We start from the raw sequence: 19,406 nt of genomic DNA, 5'->3' as shown, positions 1-19,406 counted from the left end.
TCTGAGAATATTTATGTAAGAGGTAAATTCATTTTTTTCTCTAATTATATTATTTTAAAGTTTTTTGTAGGTAAGTCAGTAAGTATACATTCACACATTTATTTGCTTTAACTTCTTTGGATAATTTTTGTAATATACATGCATTCCGTAGTACCAGAAGAAGAATGTAGTAATTTCCAGCTGAGTTCTGTATGTTTAGTCTGGCTTGAATATTCAGATTAGGCAGTGAATAAACATTGTTTCAACATAAAATTCTGTTGCTGTTAAAAAGCCAGTAAATATACTAGTGTGAATATAAGACCCAGGCATGCTTTTTCTCTTGGAAAAACAAGAAAGCAATGGTAATTCCTAATATGAATTTCTAATAAGTAGAAGGGGTAATGAAGACAGATGCTTTACTATTTCATGCATTTTATAATTCAATAGCTTGCAACAATTGCTACTTCTTATTATGGTCGTCATTTCACATCTTTGTTGATGAGACTTGCGAGAAATTGAGTACAGTTATGTTATAAGCAATGAATGAGAATTAGTTTGAAGTGTATAAAATTACATTTGTTTTTGTTAACAGTTGGAGCTGAAAATGGACAAGAAGCAATTGAAAGCGGAGCTGTTTTTCTCTTTAAGACATTTCATGGGAAAGAATGTGTTGGTCATGATGAGACAAAGGCCATCAAGCAGATGTTTGGGCCATTTCCATCATCATCTGCTACTGCAGCTTGTAATGCCACATGTCGGATTGCTTCTCACTTCACTGAAGAACAGCTTACAGCCCTCATACAGATGGCTGAGGAGCAAAATGGTGATAACAGAGTGTTCTTTGGTAAAAATATAGTGTTTTCATTTGACATGCATGATTTGGATCACTCTGAGGAGCTGCCTGTAAATGGTGAGGCTGATGCTCAAAGAATTATAAGCTTAGATTATAAGAAATTTCTGAATAACCAGCTGGATCATCTAAAGAACTGCTGTGATGAGAAGTCTGATCTCAAGTCTTTGGAAAAAGTAGATGATTCTTTTTTATGGTCTGAAGTTGGAAAATATCTGAATGAATCTCAGGGTGGTACCCCTGGTGGACCAACAATGGAAGATCTCTGCTGTACTTTGTATGAGATGCTTGCTTCTCCCAAGAGCGGTGATGAACTTCAAAATGAGGTACAGTAGAGTATTATCTATACTGTATCTATTTGAATGTTGCACAAATTCCAGATTATTTCATATTAGATTATGCCAATATGCACATTACTGAAGTGTTATCTATGCTTGCTTTGTCTCTAGAAAAATTTAATGGCAGCAATCTCAATCCACCAGACAGATGGTGGAAACAGCATGTGTTTTTTGTGAATAGTCACATTTTTCCTCGTAAAATACAGTCTATTTTTTTTGCTGACCTTTCCTGTACTTTCTTTCTAAGCAATTGCTCTTTTAAACTACCATATAAAAGTATGAGAACTTGCAAATCTGCACCAAAGAAAACTTTTTTGGGAAGTTTTCAGAGCCTTCTTGTTGCTAGAAGTGAAAGGAAGTAGATGATGTGGTGGTGGATTGCACAGGTGGTGCTAATATTTTCTTTGATAAGGAAGTAGGGAGGATTGATCACAAGAAGAGCAGGGAGAACTTGACGGACAGAGCACAGATTCTGGGAGGCTGCAGCTGAAGTATAAGCATAGTGGTTGAAAGGGAAGGATGCTTAAAGACTAGGAAACAGGCTTTGATGATGTGTACAGGAAAGATGAATATATGGAAGGAGAACACTATTTTTGAATAGGATTGGGAAAGAATTCCTGCTATCTTCCAACTGCTTCTGTCAAATTTTTTATCTTAGTGATGTTGCAGGAATTATGATTTAATAATAGAAAAGGTGCTCCTTGTATATGTAGCTTTTTGAAGCTTATTTAGCAGGGCTTCGCTTCTTTTCTTTGCCTTTCCAGAAAGGAAAAAATAGTCTCATTTGATTGTCTGAAATCTGTACCTTGTGTTGTATTTTTAAGAATATTTACTAATAAAGATATGTATTTTCTCCCCATTCTGCTTTCCCATCTCACCTGTACCTTTCTGAAACCTTGTTTTTCCTTGTTGTGAGTACAAACATGGTTAACATGCTGCCTTGCCTTGTAACATCTCATTAATTCATTGCTCACTGCACGGTTTGGGGATGGTACATGTGAAGAGACATCAGACTGATTCAAAACTGATCACTTTTTTAAAGGGTAGTTGGCATTTCTATTGTGCTGTCTGTAAAAGCAGGAACTTTAAAGTTTCTTACGGACGTCAGATTTTGCCTTCACATGGGAATTTATTTTATTACAACAGTGTTGCTGGTGGCAGCATTATGAGCAGATGGTGCTCTCAAACCTGAAGATAATCCATTTCTAGAGCTAGGTCATAGATCCATCATGTGAGATGGTACGTTTGATTATGCATACTGAAAATCTTATATTAATCAAGGTGTTAAATACATTCTCAAGTCTCTAGGCTCTATAAAGTACATTTTTACTTATAAATGAAGAAGAAAGAACCACTCATGCGAAAATATAATTACTTGTAAATACAAATTCAGATTGGTAACATACAGTTGCATATTTTAAAACAGGTTCCTTGTCTGTTTGTTTTTCTGTTTAGAAAGGTTACATATAGCCTGTTTGTTGCTAAAGAGGAACGTACTGGTGGTGAGGATACTGGGGAATTGAATCTCTAGGAAAATTTTATTTGATCTTTAAGTTTAAGAATTAAGAAGCTGAGCATTTTTAGTTTATTTCAAGGAGTGACATAAACTGTTTTTGTACAGATACACCTGTATTTGTTTTATCTACGTAATGAACTCTACAAGGAATTGAAATCAGCTTCTGTCTCTGGCACTGCACAGCTTTCAGTTCTAGTGATTGGGGATGTACAAGTAATACCTTGTTCTTTGTACTCCCTATTAAAGAAGACTCCACACTTCCTTTGGAGCAGTTTGTTTATTTGGCATCACTGGCAACTGTTAGTGGAAAATTGATTATTGTACTTGAAATAACATTTGCTTTTCACTGGGGACACAGCCTTGTGAAACTAAATGACAGATACTAGAATGTGCTATTCTCTTTGTGTGTCAGATCCTGTTGATGAGTATGAAATGGTAATGATGTGATAACAAGAACATTATTTAAAAATAGGAAGAGCTCACAAGTAGCTATATAGTTTAGCCCAATAACTGTTGATGATTTTATTTATTTAGTTATTAATCAAAGAAAGTATGCAGGGCATTTCTCATACTCTGTTTCTACTCTTGGGAATGAAAGCTTGAGGCATCTGAGAGCATTTCAGTATTCATGTCCCTAACTCCTCCAGAATAACTGGGAAGAAGTTTGAGTTGTTCAGTACCACTTTGGTTATGCTCTCATATTCTCAGAGGCTACAGCCCTTTTTCCTGTGAGCTCTTGTCATAATTTATCTACAAACTATTTCTGAATGGTAGACTGGAGATGTCTGTCTCTATTTTTACAGAAACTCACAGATATATTATCTGTTTATGATAACAAAACAGAGAGAAATATCCTATAGAGATGAAATTACTAGAGAAAAAACCCTTAGTGGAGTCCAAGTCATGTGAAGATCTAGTTTATATTGCAAAATTATAAAAACCTGTCCAGTTTATTTATCTCAACGTAAGGAAAGACTTTTCACAAATAGGAAACATTAATGTCACTGATTGTATTAGATTACATATTATTTTCCAGACAAAATTTTAAAAGCTCTATAAGTGACTGGATCAACACTGGGCTATGATGTGAAAAAGGAGAACAGTAAAGCAAAAAAAAAAAAAAAAAGTTCATTTGCCTATGAAGTAAGGCATGGAGTTCACTGTTTGGGCTTCTCTGGTTTGCTTTATGGCTGTGACTATCTTTGGCTCTGTGCATTAAATGGTAATGCCTATGTGTATGGAAAAATACGTATCACAACCTGAACAGGCAACTAACCCATGAGAAAGGACTTATGTTAGCTTATGAATGCAAGTAAACTTACTCTAGCTTCTGCAACTAGCTCATTTGTGAGAAACTGCTCTGTAGCTGTAAATGAGTATCCTTGCTTTCTGTGAATGACCTTTCTTATCCTGATTCATGATACTTTGTCTCCTGCTATTATACATACATAAATATGTGTCCATGATACTAAGGGATGATTGCAGGCATCTTGCCATCAGCTGGGGGAAAAACCCCAGGGTAGACAGTAATACTAGCTTACCACCCCCAGTAATGTTGATGGGTGTTGAGTTGGTGGGTGGAGAGTGTGCTGGTTGCATCCAGTAATGTGCATTACCTCTCTGTTAAAAAGATGAGTATGTGCCTGCATTTTTTTGGCGGGGGATCAGTAAATCTTACACAGAAGCACTGATACTTTTGCATTACAACATGTCTTTCAACTGTAGCTCCAGGACTTCCAATTAAATATAATCCAACCATATTGCAAAATCTCACAGTGGGGAAACAAACATTTCCCATTATTTAATTTCTAAGAGTAATTCAGAGTTTATCATTCTGAAAACTGATAGTTGGCTTCTTCCTTGTCATCACCTGGTTCCTCAGGTGTTTATGACACTGCAGTAAGAGACTGAAGATGGTTATGGGGAGTTTGGAGGTGCTGATGCCTTACTCCAAGGGTCAGAAACATTCACCTCAAAACAAAGTAGACCTGAAATCAGAAGTGTACAGGGTAGGGAATATGCATTTGATATGTTCAAAATAAAGTAGTCAAGAGTTGGGCAGAATCTCTTCCTATATAGGGAAGAAATATGCACCTATATAAAGCCATTCATTAATACAGTCATAGGTGATTGTAACTTTAATATTAAAATCAGTCTTCTTCATGCTTCTTTCAGAACAGAAGCTAATACATTATTTTACTGTTTTGTTAAAAATAGTGTTGTGTGTTGATTTTTCTTTCTTCCATTGTGGTGTTTCTGCTTCTCTGAATGGTTGATGTAGGAATAGGATTTTAGACAGTTTTCCCCATTCTCTGGTATGTAAAGCTCTGTTTCTGAGATTTCTGCTTTTAACTTGCTTTTAGTTTCATTAGTCACCAGTGGCAATATACTGATTTTTATTTTTCTGCTTGAGTTTATCTATGTTGTTTTGCCCTACTCTAATCTCATCACGAGTGTCTGCTAATATGCTTTGTGGATCTAACATGTAAATGCTCTTGGGATCAAAAGCAAGGGGAACTTAACTAATTTGTTCAATCAACCATCTTGTAGAAAGCTTCTCTGTGTCTGCCAGCAGCCTTTCTGATAGAGCAGAGAAGAGTGAAGGAGAGTAAAGGCTATATAAAGTTTCTCAGGAGCTGGAAGGGAACTTTCCTGTCAGTGATACAATACTTAAAAAAAGAGAAGGATTATGAATCAAAGGATGTGGAAAACTTTGTCCCAGCTTCTTTCTTCCAGAGTGCTCTGCAATCTTGTTGCATAAGTAGTTAAAGCAAACCCTTGTTATCTGGTATCTGGCTTTATTAAGGGCTGTTCCTGTGATAACTTTCCCCGTGCTGCAATTGTTCCTTTTTTTAAACCATTAAATTGTTAAAAAATGACTATTAAAGAACTTTATATTTTCAACACAGCCTTTCCTTTCATTTATCCTCCAGGCAGTTCCTTGCCAACTTCTCATTACTGTATTAGTGCTTCATGAACTTAACAAGTACCCATGTGGAACACTGCATTATTTTAAAAGAAGTCCGGATGTGAGACAACTGTTATTTATTTACTTTCTAGATCAATGAAGTGTTAGACCAACTGATGTATCTCTAATAAGCTCATGCTGCATTTATGAAGTTTTCCATTTACGTGCATGTCTGATATTTTTTTGAAAATCTTTTTTCCAAATCATATATGTATGTGTGTGTCTATATATTTATTTATTTATTCACAGTGTTGTTACTCTTGTATATGCATTTCTGTACTATAACTTCCTTTGTCAGTTTTTGAAGATTTCTGAAAGATTGCCCTGTACTCAGACTACAAGGACAGGGAATTTCTGGTTTCTAGCTTTGATGTGATCACTTTTATATCCATACTTCATCCTTTTTAACTAGTTTATTCTTTAATGCAAAATCAAATTTTTTTTTCTTCAACTAGAGATGACCTGCAATTTTAAATTTCAATTAAAATTAATGAAAGTTTGGAAGTTAAGTCTTGGAAGGGAGTAAGATTCAAAATTTCCTTTTCAAATGGGAAATTTGAGTTATGGTAAGAGGCGGTTAGTGAAGTCAGCAGGCCTGTGGAGAACAGAATGGTAAGCAGGCCCGGAGATTTTTAAAGCTAAAAATGCTTAAATTGTTCTCTGATGTGGGATATGAGCCAATAACTAAAAGAAACATAGCAGGAGATGATAGGGTGCTTCCCCTCACCCATCCTTGTAATAATCTTTTAAGCTGTCTTTGCAATCTACTCAAATCTAGTATAGCATCATCACTTCCTGGAAACTTGCACTGTTCCTTATGAATAGGAAATTTCCATATAAAGCTACTGTTAGGTGATGATTACTGTGTTAAAAAGAAAAAGGAAATAAGATATTCACAACTGCAGTTTCCTCAAATTAGGCAAACTTGGATGTAAATGTGTGTCTTTCCTTTTCCACTCTTGCTTCTCAGCATTAGCGCAGAGGGAAATGTCATTTTATTACTTAAGCTACTCCAAATGCTCAAACTACTCTTGATACTATGTAATGGAATTTTATGTCTTAAAAACTCTGTATTTCAGCCTGCAGTGGTGATTATTTTTTTTATTTTTTATTTTTTATTTTTTTTAGAATTTCTTCAGGTTTTAAGCTGAAGTACAGTGGACAAATCTTTCACTGTAGCTCGGAAATCTGAGGGCACATCATTCACGGTGAAGTGTGACTGCTCAGTTTTGTTAATTCTGGTCAGGAAAAGAAAAGCGTAGTAGTCAGTGGGTCATGTTTTTGTTTTTTTTTTTCCTCCTAGGAGCCCTTTAGTTACCACCATTTGTGGGTTTTTTTTTGTTTTTTTTTTTTGTGTGTGTGTGTGTGTGTGTAAAAACCTCTGTTTATGGTGTTTTGTTCATTTTTTTTTTTCTTTTTAATATTGGCTACCAAATGAATTTCTGATATGCACATTCATATTGTGTACTTAATTACTCTATAAAGTGATTTGTTGTGAAAGTAGATCAAATTTTTTTAAAGTCCACTGGATAATCTTTGTTACTGTCTTTGCTGTATTCCTTCACGGTGTTGCAAGGAAAGGACATTTTGTGGAACTCTCTAAATTTCACCCTCAGCTATCATGACTTTTCAAAAAGTCCTGTAGTTCTTGAATTACTGTTGTTTCCTATAGATAGTGTGATCTCATCTTATTTGATCAAAGCTTCCTTCCTTGCCTCCCAAAGTTGAAGTTACAATTGAAAAGTAACTGTATATAACATTATAGTCTGACCATAACAAAGGGTGCTTTTGGGAATGACTTACATTAGCTGTTGCCCTTTATTTTGGAGAATACATCGTTGTTTGTTTTTTTTTTTATTGCTCTGCTTTGAGCAGTAAGATGAATAAGTAAAAACTGAAAGGTTAGAGTGGAGTCTGGTGTGAATATATTCTGGAATGAGTCCAGCAGAGTGACAGGGAGATGAAACACTGGAGTATCTGATGCACGAGGAGGGTTCAAAGAGCTGGGGATAGTCAGTCTGGGGATGAGAACAGTGTCATTTGGTGTTGGGTAAAGAAATTGGAGCCAGGCTTTTCTCAAGCTGAGTGGTGCGGTTGATACATTGGAAGGAAGGGGAAACCATCCAGAGGGACCTAGACAGGCTGGAGAAGTGGGCCCATGAAAACCTAATGAGGTTCAGTAAGGCCAAGTGCAGGGTGCTGCATTTGAGCTGGGGTAATCCCAGGTATTTACACAAACTGGAGGAAGATCTCCTTCAGAGCAGCCCTGCAGAGAAAGACTTGGAGGTCCTGGGGGATGAAAAGCTGGACATGAGCCAGCAGTGCACACTTGCAGCTCTGAAGGCCAACCGTGTTCTGGGCTGCATTAAGAAAGGGGTGTCCAGCAGGGAGAGGGAGGTGGTTGTCCCCCTCTGCTTGGCTCTTGTGAGGCCCCATCTGCAGTACTGAGCCCAGGTCTGGGACCTCCACTACAGGAAGGACACGTAGCTCTCAGAGACCTCTAAGATCATCCAGTTCAAGTATATTCCTAATTTTGTATTAAGTCTTTTTGTTACTCCTGATTCAAAATGAAGTGTGAATTCTTTCTTAGCCTAATAGATTTTTTTGAAGCTCAGAAACTTCTGGTTTTGTAACAGATTCCTTGTTAGTAGAATTGCTTCATAAATAAATAGAGCGAACCTTTGGAGTACTTATATTTTAACCTTATGAGTAATATAAAGAATTATAGTGTACAGGAAATAAATAATCCTTGTATTACAAGTATTTGCAATTACATTGTCAAGTGACCTTGATTTCAGATGTGTTAAATTGGTCTCCTAAACTAAGTATTTATAAATAATGGATGTTTGTTATTCAGGGAAATTACTCATTTTGTTTCCTGAAATAACAAGGAATTTGTAATGGTCATTTTTCTCTTATGAGAAAATTAATACAGTATTAATTTATAAGACCAAATTTCTAATATCCTTTAAAAGCCTATCATTATTTATATGAACATTTCAATTTCTTTTGGTGTGAAAGCTAAGACAGATGTTAACGTGAAATTGCAATGAAATACAGTTCACCAAGAAGGCACGTTGTAGAGTTTAAAATGCAAACCAGCACTTACATATACTTACTACATAAGTGATGGAAGTGCATATGTAGCTTCACACAAAATCACATTACTTGAGAATAAGACTAAGCCAGTGTACAGATTTTATTTCCTACTAGTGATTTAGTGTGCTTTTTGTCAGTAGGACACACTGCAGGCACTCTTCTCAGTATTTACTGATTTCTTGTCCACTCTGAAACACTTGCTTTCAAGTGTAGAAAGAATTTTAGCATTAATATTTTATAAGTAAAAGCTATACATTCTTGCTGTTAGTTTAAAAATAAAAAACAGTAAAGAAAAATAAGTAAACAGCTGACCTAAGAAAGACTCAATGGTTACTTCTAAGCCTGAGTTCAGGTAAATAATTCTCAGGTCTGTATTGCTCACTGAGCAGTATGAAATGTAATTCATGTTAAGAGCTCTGACCTCTTCACAGTTCGCATTATAATAGTGACCGTAAAGAATGCTATCTCATTTCATTTGTTATGGGCTTGTGTGACACTTAAGGACTGGTTTGGAGATCGCACTTCTGGCATGCTATGCAGGCTCCAAGAGAGATGCTTTAGAGAAAAATGCTGAGCGACAAGCTTGCACTCAGTATTTGGCTAATGCTTTTTATAAGCTTGGAGTGCAAGCAGAGTTTGATTTGCACACACTGTGTGGACATTCCCCTGGCTACAAACCCAGCTTCCCCATCAGAAAAATGCAAGTTGTGAAAGTATACATGTGATTTTCTTTCCTTGTATTTTTGCCTTCAAAAAGCAATTCTTTCAGCAAACTATGAAGCATCAGCTTTTTGCTGCTTGCTGGAGTGAAACTGTCAGACTTCACAATGCTTGGCTCTTACAAATATCCAACATGAATGTTCTGCCACTGGAAAGCCACTTGTCAGAAGCTTGATGCTCTGAACTACCAGTGATTGCTTTGATGCTCCAAGTTCAAATTAACCAGGAACTACAGTGAGTGGGAAAGTGGCTGACTTGATTGTCCAAAGTGCAGGAAAGAGGGAAAGTGAATATATTTTGAAAACTGAGCAAAGCTTTAAAGTGATGAATGCCGATCATTTGAGGTGTGTGATAGCAATTGCAAAGCCTCAAGCATAAAATCCTAGCATCAATAAAATAACTTGGATGTTTGTTCTCCATTTGAAACAATTTTGATTTTGTTACTTGTATTAGTATGTACTTAAGTTTTTATTTGTTCTTCCAAAGTGAATTCTAAAATGTTTGTATATGTACAGCTGCTATATTACATTCCAAGTCAGCAAAATAACACCAATACAAAATTTGGATTTCACTAATGTGTGTTTCTGTGTGCCTTGGGAAATCTTACCTTTGTGTTTTTATGAGACTTTCCCACAAAGGAATTTGTTATGTGAGTACAGACTCACTGGTTAACTCTCAACTAATTTTAACTATTAACATAGTAAAATTCACTGGGTTAAACTACAGTCTTGAACAAATGATGCAGCAGATGTAGTAATAAATGCATAAGACTTTTAACAAAAAATTTCTTTTTATTTGAAATGGAAAAGTGAGTTAGATTACAGCAATGATTTCTAAGTTATAATAACTTGGACTAAGCTAATTCTAGATAGAGCAGCTGAATACAGCTTTTTATGAGCTACCATATTCACTACTTCAGTTAATTATTTTAGGAGACAATAGATGTTCTGAAACACCTTTCAAACACGTGTGTGTATATGAATTTATAGTACACATAGTACTATCTTGTATTATTTAGCAATGTTTATTGAGGTTCAAAGCTTACTGAGATTAGGTTTGTGGAGACTACTTGTAGAAATGGCAGAAAAATGACTGAGGTTTTTTAACGTAGAAGCCATTATAAAATCTTTTCTTGCTAAGGCTAAATTTAGGTTCATTTAAAAAAAAAAAAAAAAAAAATCACTGAAATTTGCTGAGTGAATGGATTTGCAGGAAGAATTTCTTTTTTCAGTGCCATTGAAAGTAGCCGAATAAAATATCCTGACATGTCAGTTATATTAACATTTTAAACAACACTGTATATGCTGAAGACATAAAGGCATCCATGTTGTGTGAGCTGAACATATGAAGAGATCTAGGTCTGTATGTTTGTATCTCATAGTAAGGAAATTAATTGCAAGCAATACCAGTCACTTTCAGTATTACAACTGTATTTCATTGTTGATCTGAGGTAGAGAATGTGTCAATAATAGGGCACCACCTGTTGGTAAGGAGAACAGTTTTTATCAGATGAATTCAACGTTGCTACATAGAAGGTGCTAAAAAATAATTGGAAATGTGTTTTCAGGAGGTGAATAGTGTAGAACATAGCATGTGAAATAAAACTGAGGAAATGAAATGTGGAAAAAATAATTGCCAGTCTGGCTTGATGAAAAGGAGCAGCAATATAAACATATTTAGTGTGGGTGTAATGCATCAATGGACGCGGCTTACAGGAAGAGGCACTTGGATGAAGGGGACAGCAGTAAACTGACAGCACAATACAAACGTTTTGTAAATACTGGTTGTTCTTACTAGTGAGGTGAGATCTCATCAAGAGTTTTAGTTAACTTTCAAATTATGTTGCTCTCATAGCTCTTGCAATAATAGCAATTTTCATTATTAACTAATGTGCATCGTCATCAACTCAGAACTATTAGGGCAATTGTGTGGCCTGTGTGAGATGGTCTTCAAATCCAAAACCGTAAAGTTTCATTATATTCTCAGTTAATATTATGACCCATTTGATATTTGAAAATCGTTGTGTTAATGCGCTGGCTTTTTAAGTACTGCACAGACAGCTTCCAGATGCTATAAATTTTCTGCTCAATTTGGATATGGGAATTCAGTTGTCTGTGAGGGTTTTAAGCAAACGTTGAGAATCAGGAGTAATTACTTCAATAAATTTTCAATATTCATTTTTATGTAGGGCATAGCTAAGACTCCTAGTACTGCTTAGTAATGGAAATTGACCTGTCATGTAGTTTCTTCTATTCATGCTTATTTTTAATTGTTATTAAGCCACTTATCTTTTAATTTCGTGTCCTCCCCGCCCCCCATGTTGAAGTCTAAAGTGGTGGTTAAAATGTTACCTAAAAGCATTGATAGCTTACTTATGTTAACTTCCAGAGATGTTCATCTTTTGCTCTTCAGGACTTCTTCAACCAGCCTTAATAGTGATTTTTACTAATCTACCAGTGACTATAAAGTAAGCTATTTATTTAGGAAATCTACTTAGGGTTCTTTTGTGGCTGCTTACAAAAGGCCATGAATCCCTACCTTCTATACAAGTTCAGAGTTTTGTTAGAAAATATGGAGCAAATAATATCTAGTAATTTTTTCAAGTCCCTTTGCATTTGGAACATAGTAAAGAACAGGAATAATAATAGAATGATTTTTTTAATAACTTAGTTTACTACTTTCTGTTACTACTGCTGCTGTCATCTCCTCTTTTGTCCTACAAGACTGTGAGAGTTTTGCCTGAGTTTTCACTGAGAACAACCTCAATTTCTTTTACTGCTGTGTTGCTTCCATTAACTGAAGTTAATTTGTTAGGTTTGTCATCTTAAAAACCATCACACAGAGGTTTAGTATAGGAATTTCTTTGCAAAGCAGAAAATAATCAAAATGCAAGCTGTCTTTCCTACCAAATATTTATTAATTAAAAATCAATAAAAGCACTAGTTCTGTTGTGAGATCACGTTATACATCACATGTAAGTTTTGGATATTATACTTTGTTGAAGTAACTTAATCTGTATTTTCCTTACTGTACCATGACCCTACAGCAGTATCTTTTAATTTTGTCTGCACATGTACTTCTGCATCTGAGTTATTTTCAGATCAACCTGTCTCACAAAATGTATTTGCTTTTAAGCGTCAAAGTGGCTCTCTCTTTTGTTCAGTAAAAGGGCATTCTTGCCCTAACAAATTAGCATGTCACAAAACTTATTCTCTGTTCATAGAGAGCAGTATCCATTATGAGAAAGTACATGCATATATGGATCACTCCTGTGGTGTTTTATCTTTATCTTATCATCAAAGCTTCTAACTTGGTTTGACTCTGCCTTTTCAAGCTCCTATTCTTTTCTTTAAAATTTTATTAAATTTACTAAGATTTTTGCAAAGCTTAGGTGTCGTTGTTCTTGACCATAAAGCTTATCTGTTCACCTCTGATACAGAGAAAATAATCTATTTATTTTTGTTACAGTTTTCTCCTTTTCCAGTTTCAGCCTTCTCTTTGAAATCAGTCTGAAGTATACAGCTGTGTTGATGTCCAAGAACTGTTGAAACCTCAAGGATGACATGAAACTGTCTTTTTGTAAAAACAGGGCCATGCTGTCTCCCTTCATAAGAAACCAAAACTGAAGAATAGAGTTTTAGTGCTGTTTTTTGAGTACAGAACATACAAAATGATGAAAAAGCCGCAGTGAGAGCCAGGAGATGCTAGGGTTCATCCTGGTAGTAGTAGCTGGTTGATCTCCTTCCTGTCAGTAACTTTTCCTATCAACTCCTTTACTTTTGTAAAGTTTTGTACTGCCAGATTGCTTGTTGTATCTCTGAGGTAGCATGAGGCTTGATCTATTCATTGTACTTTTTGAATCAGCTTAAATATGTCATTAAACATAATGAGATTTACTTCTAAAGTCAGCCACCCTGTAGTTGATAGGATTTTTGCCTTTTCAGTTTCTTTTCGTGCTGAGATGCTCTTTTCAAATACAAGTAGAGACATAAGGGCTCACAAGGTCTGCAAGACATGGTCAGATGGAGCCTGAAAGATTGAGACTTATTTTGTTAACTAGATACAAGGTTATATTCTGCCAAATCATTTTATATATGGAAAAACAAACAAACCCAAACTGACAGTTGAGTCTTAAAATTCATGTATCTAGATTTCCTGTGGTTCTTAGTATTCCATGGTTTCAATTTTCCCATGTCCACAGAGGTGTTGCTGGCTGATGGAGTTTGTGCTGGTGCACACTGTGGTCTTTCACAGAATAAAAAGGCAAGAAGAGCGATGCCTTGGATCAATCTCCTTTACAGGCTAGTTACCATCTCTGAGAATTTCTATTTGTTGAATTTGGAAGTAATCAGGGGCTCAAAACCTGTTTTTCTAGTTTATTTGTGAAAAATCACATAGTGATTTCTGTAGGCTTTTTTTCCATGGAAAGCTAGGCTTAAAATTCAACTTTCCTTAACTGAAGCACTTCTTCACATCTGTAATAACCCAAAAAGCAGTGTTTCGGGTAAAATCTTCACTTTTTTTAGCTACTTTGCAATGCATTGCAAAAAAAGCACTTTGCAAGGCTGATGCTGGAAAGCAGAGCCTAGGGCTCACCAACATCAGCAGGGTTTGTGGTCTTCCACAGCACAGCGCAGAGGAAGATGGCCGGGACTGTCAAGTTTCATTGGACAATATTAAAACTGAGACTTTACTATTCTAATTGAGAGGGATCTAGATTTTGGGATTAGAGTTGTTTTTCACTCTTTGTCATCCACGTCTGTTAAGCAACATGAGATTGATGCTCAGCTTCTTGGTGTATCCTTGTGCACTGTGACTGTGTACTGAGAGCAGAGGTAAAGGATGGCCAAGCATCTGTGTAGCATCTTTACAGATAATCATTCAGTAATTGCAAGTAAGCTTATAGTTGTTAGAAATGGCACCTGCTGCCCACTCTTTGAGAAGTATCAAATGCAGTGATTAGCTAATTTTAGGATTTGGGGTTTTTGGTTTTTTTTTTGAAAACTGATAAATAGCTGATCCCAGAATACATCTGAAGATAGATACTAGCTTAAGGAATCCTATAACAGCAGGCATTTCTACACAGAAATTGGTCTTCAGGGTGTGCTTTTTAAAAGGGAAATCAGTAGTCTGACATTTGTAGTTTTTCAACAAATATTTTAGAATTATGTTGTCGCAAGTTATGCTATTTTTTATGTAAGAATATTTAGGAGATATCTATAACAAGAACAAAAAGGAAATTATATGAATAAGATGACTGTTTTAGGCCAATTTAGGAGTACTGAAATATTGACAATTTCATAGTATCTTTTTTTATTTGTTTCTAAAAGAAAAAATAATTACCATTCTTTTTCCCTGTAGTTCATCTATTTCAGTATTTTAACTTTAGATTTCAGTTTGATTTTAAAAAAAAAATCTCATACTCCTAATGCCTGGTACTTGTAGTCTGTGAAATTTTCACATTCTGATATTCCTTCTGGTTTTTTTTCTTTCGTGCATTTCTACAAGTGTGTAGTTGAAGTGAAATTGTATTTTGTTCTTTGGAAACTGTGAAATACAGAAATAAGAGGGTAATGCCAATGTACTAAAAAGAGACTTATTGCAAGGAACAATTGGTTGTGTATTTACTACCACTTATAAATTGTATTGCTGGTCTAAAAACATCTAATGCGTAAGACCACCTTTCCAGCACGTCTTGTTGCTCTGCAAGTTTATTAACAAAAAAAGTAACCAGAAGTTGAATGTTATGCAAGAATTTATTATCAGTGCATTATCTTTGCACATATCTTTCCCAAAGTCAGTGTTATATAAAGAAAATATTTTCTGGGACTTTTTGAATTCCCTCTCACCTCACAGAAGGACAGAAATGAAGAAGATGCCCTTGAGTGGGAGATAATTTCATTTACACACAAAGTTTACAGTTCTCTGCCTCATATTTGAGGTCAGTGTAGGTAGATGATTATTCTAAGATCTCTTCTAAATTGCAGCTTGTAAAATTGTGATGTGAATATTACTTTTAATATTACAATAGTTAAAATTTTGTAGCTGTATTAAACTAAGTTCAACAGTACGGTTGGACTTTTTATGGCTGAGCCTGACCCAAAAATAATTTCCTTTGTATGTATCATTGGGATTCAGCTATTAGGCGCTCTGGTGGATAGACTGCTTTCTGCAGATCTGCTGTCTGCAGAAAAGTCTCCTTGCCTTTTCTACATAACCAGCATGTACTCAGTAAAAATTATTAGCATGGGGACCATGCCTCACCGTTAATGCAATGTGACACATCTTGTCTTCTGGTTCCTGGATTGATTACTTATCACAGTTTCTTACAGGTATTAAGACTGCACATAAAATCAAAATTTAAAAAATCATTCAAACGAATGAAAGTGACCATATATCATATCATCCGTGTATTCATGGTCACTGAGTAGTAGCTGAAGTCGTCTGGTACTTTTATTGAAGACATTCTGGGTTGCCTTTTGGGCACAATGTGTTACTGCTTCAAGGGATGTAATAGTTTGGCTGAGATTCAAGAAAGTGCTGACTAACACACAGCCTCTCCAACTGTTGGCTGCTGTCTAGTTTGCCTCAGAATATCTTAATAAAAAGGTAGCTGAGAATATTTGCTAAATTCCTTTGCCTCCACTCAGGATCTAGGATATTGACATTTCGTGCCAGAATAATGTATAATAATGTATATAATGTGATGTAGTAGCAAGTAACATGAACTACAGAGTTATACTGCTTTGTGCCACTTCCTCTCAGAGCCATACAAAGTTTTCCAAACAAGATTATACAGAGCTCTTTTTCTTACTGTGCTGAGCTGAAAGGCTTACGTTCTGAGTATCTGCAATCTGAGACCTGCACCCAACCTTTTTTAAATTTTTTTTTTAATAGCTTGCAATGTTATTTGGTATTTAATCTTATTTTCTGCAGTCATACCAAATTATTAACAGCATTCAGGTAATGGGTTTAAAATGCCAGAAACATGTCTTTTTTGTCCCCTTGTTGGGATTAGCGATTGAGATAAGCAGAGGAAGTGAATTTATTAGAAATAATTATAAGACTAGGAAAGGGTTGAAAATATCGAAGAGAACTTGCTGTTACTTTAGTAAGTTCTTCATTAAAAGATGCCATTATGCTGTCATCAAAATAGTCCCCAGCTTTACTATTCTTCTAAGATTTATTATTTCTAGTTGGCATTTGAATGCTACAAATTTTATCCTGTGGGCAACTAGATTGGATATGACCCTGCTATAACTCCTGGCTTTGACTAATGGAGAATGTTTCATTTGGAACAAAACATAATAATTAGCTTCTTAAACTATATAAATTGTAAGGACTGGATCATAGTTCTTTTTATTCTCCAGTCTCATTCTAGAATCAAATGTTGTGTCTAAAATTCTTTTCCTAACAGTAATCTCTCTTGAAAGGCAAGCAGCAGGAATATTCAGCATTTTCAGTTGATGTCTGTAACTAATTTTTTCGTTCTTTCATGATGAAATGTAAGTTCAGTACTATGAATGATTTTAACAGCAAGAATAAAATGAGCCTGTTCTATGGGAGAGTCTTTGTGGCTTTTTTTTTTTAATATGTTATAATTCATTGTAAACACTTATCTTGCTTCTGTATTTCTGGGTGTGAATATGTTCTAGGCAGAGCATAAGGAAATAACAGTTAACTGTGACAGAACAATGAATGGATTGCAATTCAATAAATTCATGTTTCTCAGCCCTCAAAAAAGCCAATAAAGCCCCTAAATGCTTATCCTCTGCAGTTTGAGAGCAGCTCCTAACATTAAAGAGCTAGAAAGCTGAGATGGCAAGCCTCCCTAAGGAAGAAAGAAAAGAAATTGTCAGGGCCCAAACCAGTGTTGAGTCAGTCCTCAGTCACAGTAGCCTGTCCATTTGCTGTCTTTTTGCTACAGAATGTATAATTTTTGAACTAATCAATGTCTATTAATATCTAAGGCGCAAGAGGCAAAAGGACAAAAGCACAGAAGAAAAAGTGTTCAGCTCATATATAAGCATGTTTACTATGCAAGGACCAAACACAGATTACTGTTATTTTTGTATATTGAGAGGACCATACACTAGAAGCACGGATGAGCAAGTGTGGGGAAGCCTGGAGGACAAGAGTTATGATCCTTTATTTAAGTACTACAAATGGAATGAATAGAAAGTTCAAAGTTTTTGTGTGTTTCCTGTAAAAATAGAATGTATCACGAATTAACTGAGTAATGTAACTGCAAAAAGATATAAAAATGTTGTGAATAAATGTATTAATGCAGTGCAGAAAGGAAAGTGTATTGGTAGCAATGTTTTTCTTGGACTACACGGTTTCTTTTGAAGCATAAAGCATGAATGTCCAACCATTTGGCTTGCCATAGCTGCCATGAATGAGGAGGAAATATCGTGGACACGTATAAAATATCATAATATAGTTAATGTATTTAAATAAAAAAGCATATTCTTCTAATTTTTATATTACAACATGAAAAGCAACAAAAACATAATTGGGCCTCGTTTTGGTGAAACTAATGCATCAGTATCTGGTTTGATGGCACTGATTGCAATTCTTAGTGAGTTCTCAGAGTGCTCATAAGAGGTTATTTTTTAGAAATTTCATTCTTTCTGTGCTTTATCCTTGAGAACAGTTGTTCACAAAAGTGCATACTGCTAAAAAGCAATGGCATGAATAAGACATGATTGTGAAGTAAAGGATAACTTTCTCTTTTGCAGATATTGTATTTATGTTGTCTGGAAAGTGAAGTTACAAATATAGGAAAAAAAAATCTCCTTTTTTTTTAATCTTGAAACCTATTTTCTAAATCTTTTATGAAAGTGGAAGACAAGGCTGCTTGTTTGTCACTGTTCACAGGACTGTGTTTAGCAAATGTATCAAAATCCATGAACTTCTGTCGTATCTTGACACAGCAATGTGTACTGTACCTGTCCCATCTCGTGATTTCAGCCCAGACTGTGCCAATGGCACACTGATGTTTGGTTGTTGCTGAGTGATGGATGTATGCCTGGGACTGAGCTGGGCTACACAGTGAGGAAGAACTGCTGCCGTGATGGCACAGGGCAGGTGGTAGCCACAGGATAGGCTGGGGAGGGCTGCATGCAGCCCATGGGAGATGGATTGAGCATGCCTTCCCATATGTATGGGGAAGTTTTCCTTTTCTATAGTGAGTATTAGGAATTTCTGTGCAGCTTACACTAGATATTTGTTGAGAGAATCAGTGCATTCGGAAGGAAGTTCTTCATCATTTCAAGGATTCACAGCTTTCTTAAGCTTTGTTTATAGAAAAATCTGTTTTTCTTTGACCATTGCTTATAGTGTTTAATTATTTATGGAAATATTCCATAGAGTTGCAGGGCAAGTACCCTAAATTCTGTCACAAGAAATGAATACTATGTGTGTTAGAAAACTGCATTTCCATGAAAGTTTTTTATTTTTATTTTGTAAATGAATACTGCAAAGCAACTGTAATAAGCAGTCATTTGGCATTGTGTCTCCATTTGAACATGCTAATTTGGGGATTGTGTTAACATTCACTAAGTACTATTGGTATAGTGAATTTTTCTGTTTTGCAGCTGGTTTAGCCATTCCAGTCTGACAATAAACGTAACGTATACCGTAAGAATAAATAAATAAACGTATAAAACTAGTGTAGAAAAGTGGGGGTCTAGCAAAAGGGCACTTTGTTTCTTAAACATGTACCTGCTGTGATGGTTCTTTTCTCCTACTAGGTACAAGATAGTTTTAAATCAACAGAGCTCCTAGTTTTCTCTTTTCTGCTCTTTGATTTAGACAGTCAATCTGTTGCTATGAAGTATAAGAGTTTTCCAGTGTAAGATTGATAGTAGTAGTGAGGTTACTTTGCACAAACTTTTACACCTCTTTCCAGCTTGAGTAAGATAAATTGTGTTG

General features: G+C 35.5%; 1 protein-coding gene across 3 annotated transcripts in view; it reads left to right on the top strand.

The window, feature by feature from the left end:
- Nucleotides 1-19,406, top strand: part of ASCC3 (activating signal cointegrator 1 complex subunit 3) — a 257,468-nt gene that overhangs the window by 22,618 nt on the left and 215,444 nt on the right. For all 3 annotated transcript variants that reach the window (XM_052685015.1, XM_052685110.1, XM_052685166.1), the window contains exon 4: nucleotides 572-1,155. In XM_052685015.1, coding sequence (XP_052540975.1) covers nucleotides 572-1,155 — 584 coding nt within the window. The remainder of the gene's footprint in view (nucleotides 1-571; nucleotides 1,156-19,406) is intronic.

The sequence above is a fragment of the Tympanuchus pallidicinctus genome, unplaced genomic scaffold, assembly GCF_026119805.1.
Source record: "Tympanuchus pallidicinctus isolate F22 unplaced genomic scaffold, pur_lepc_1.0 scaffold1, whole genome shotgun sequence".
NCBI lineage: Eukaryota > Metazoa > Chordata > Aves > Galliformes > Phasianidae > Tympanuchus > Tympanuchus pallidicinctus.
Note: the sequence above shows the minus strand (reverse complement) of the source record. Positions and strands in the feature narration are given on the sequence as shown.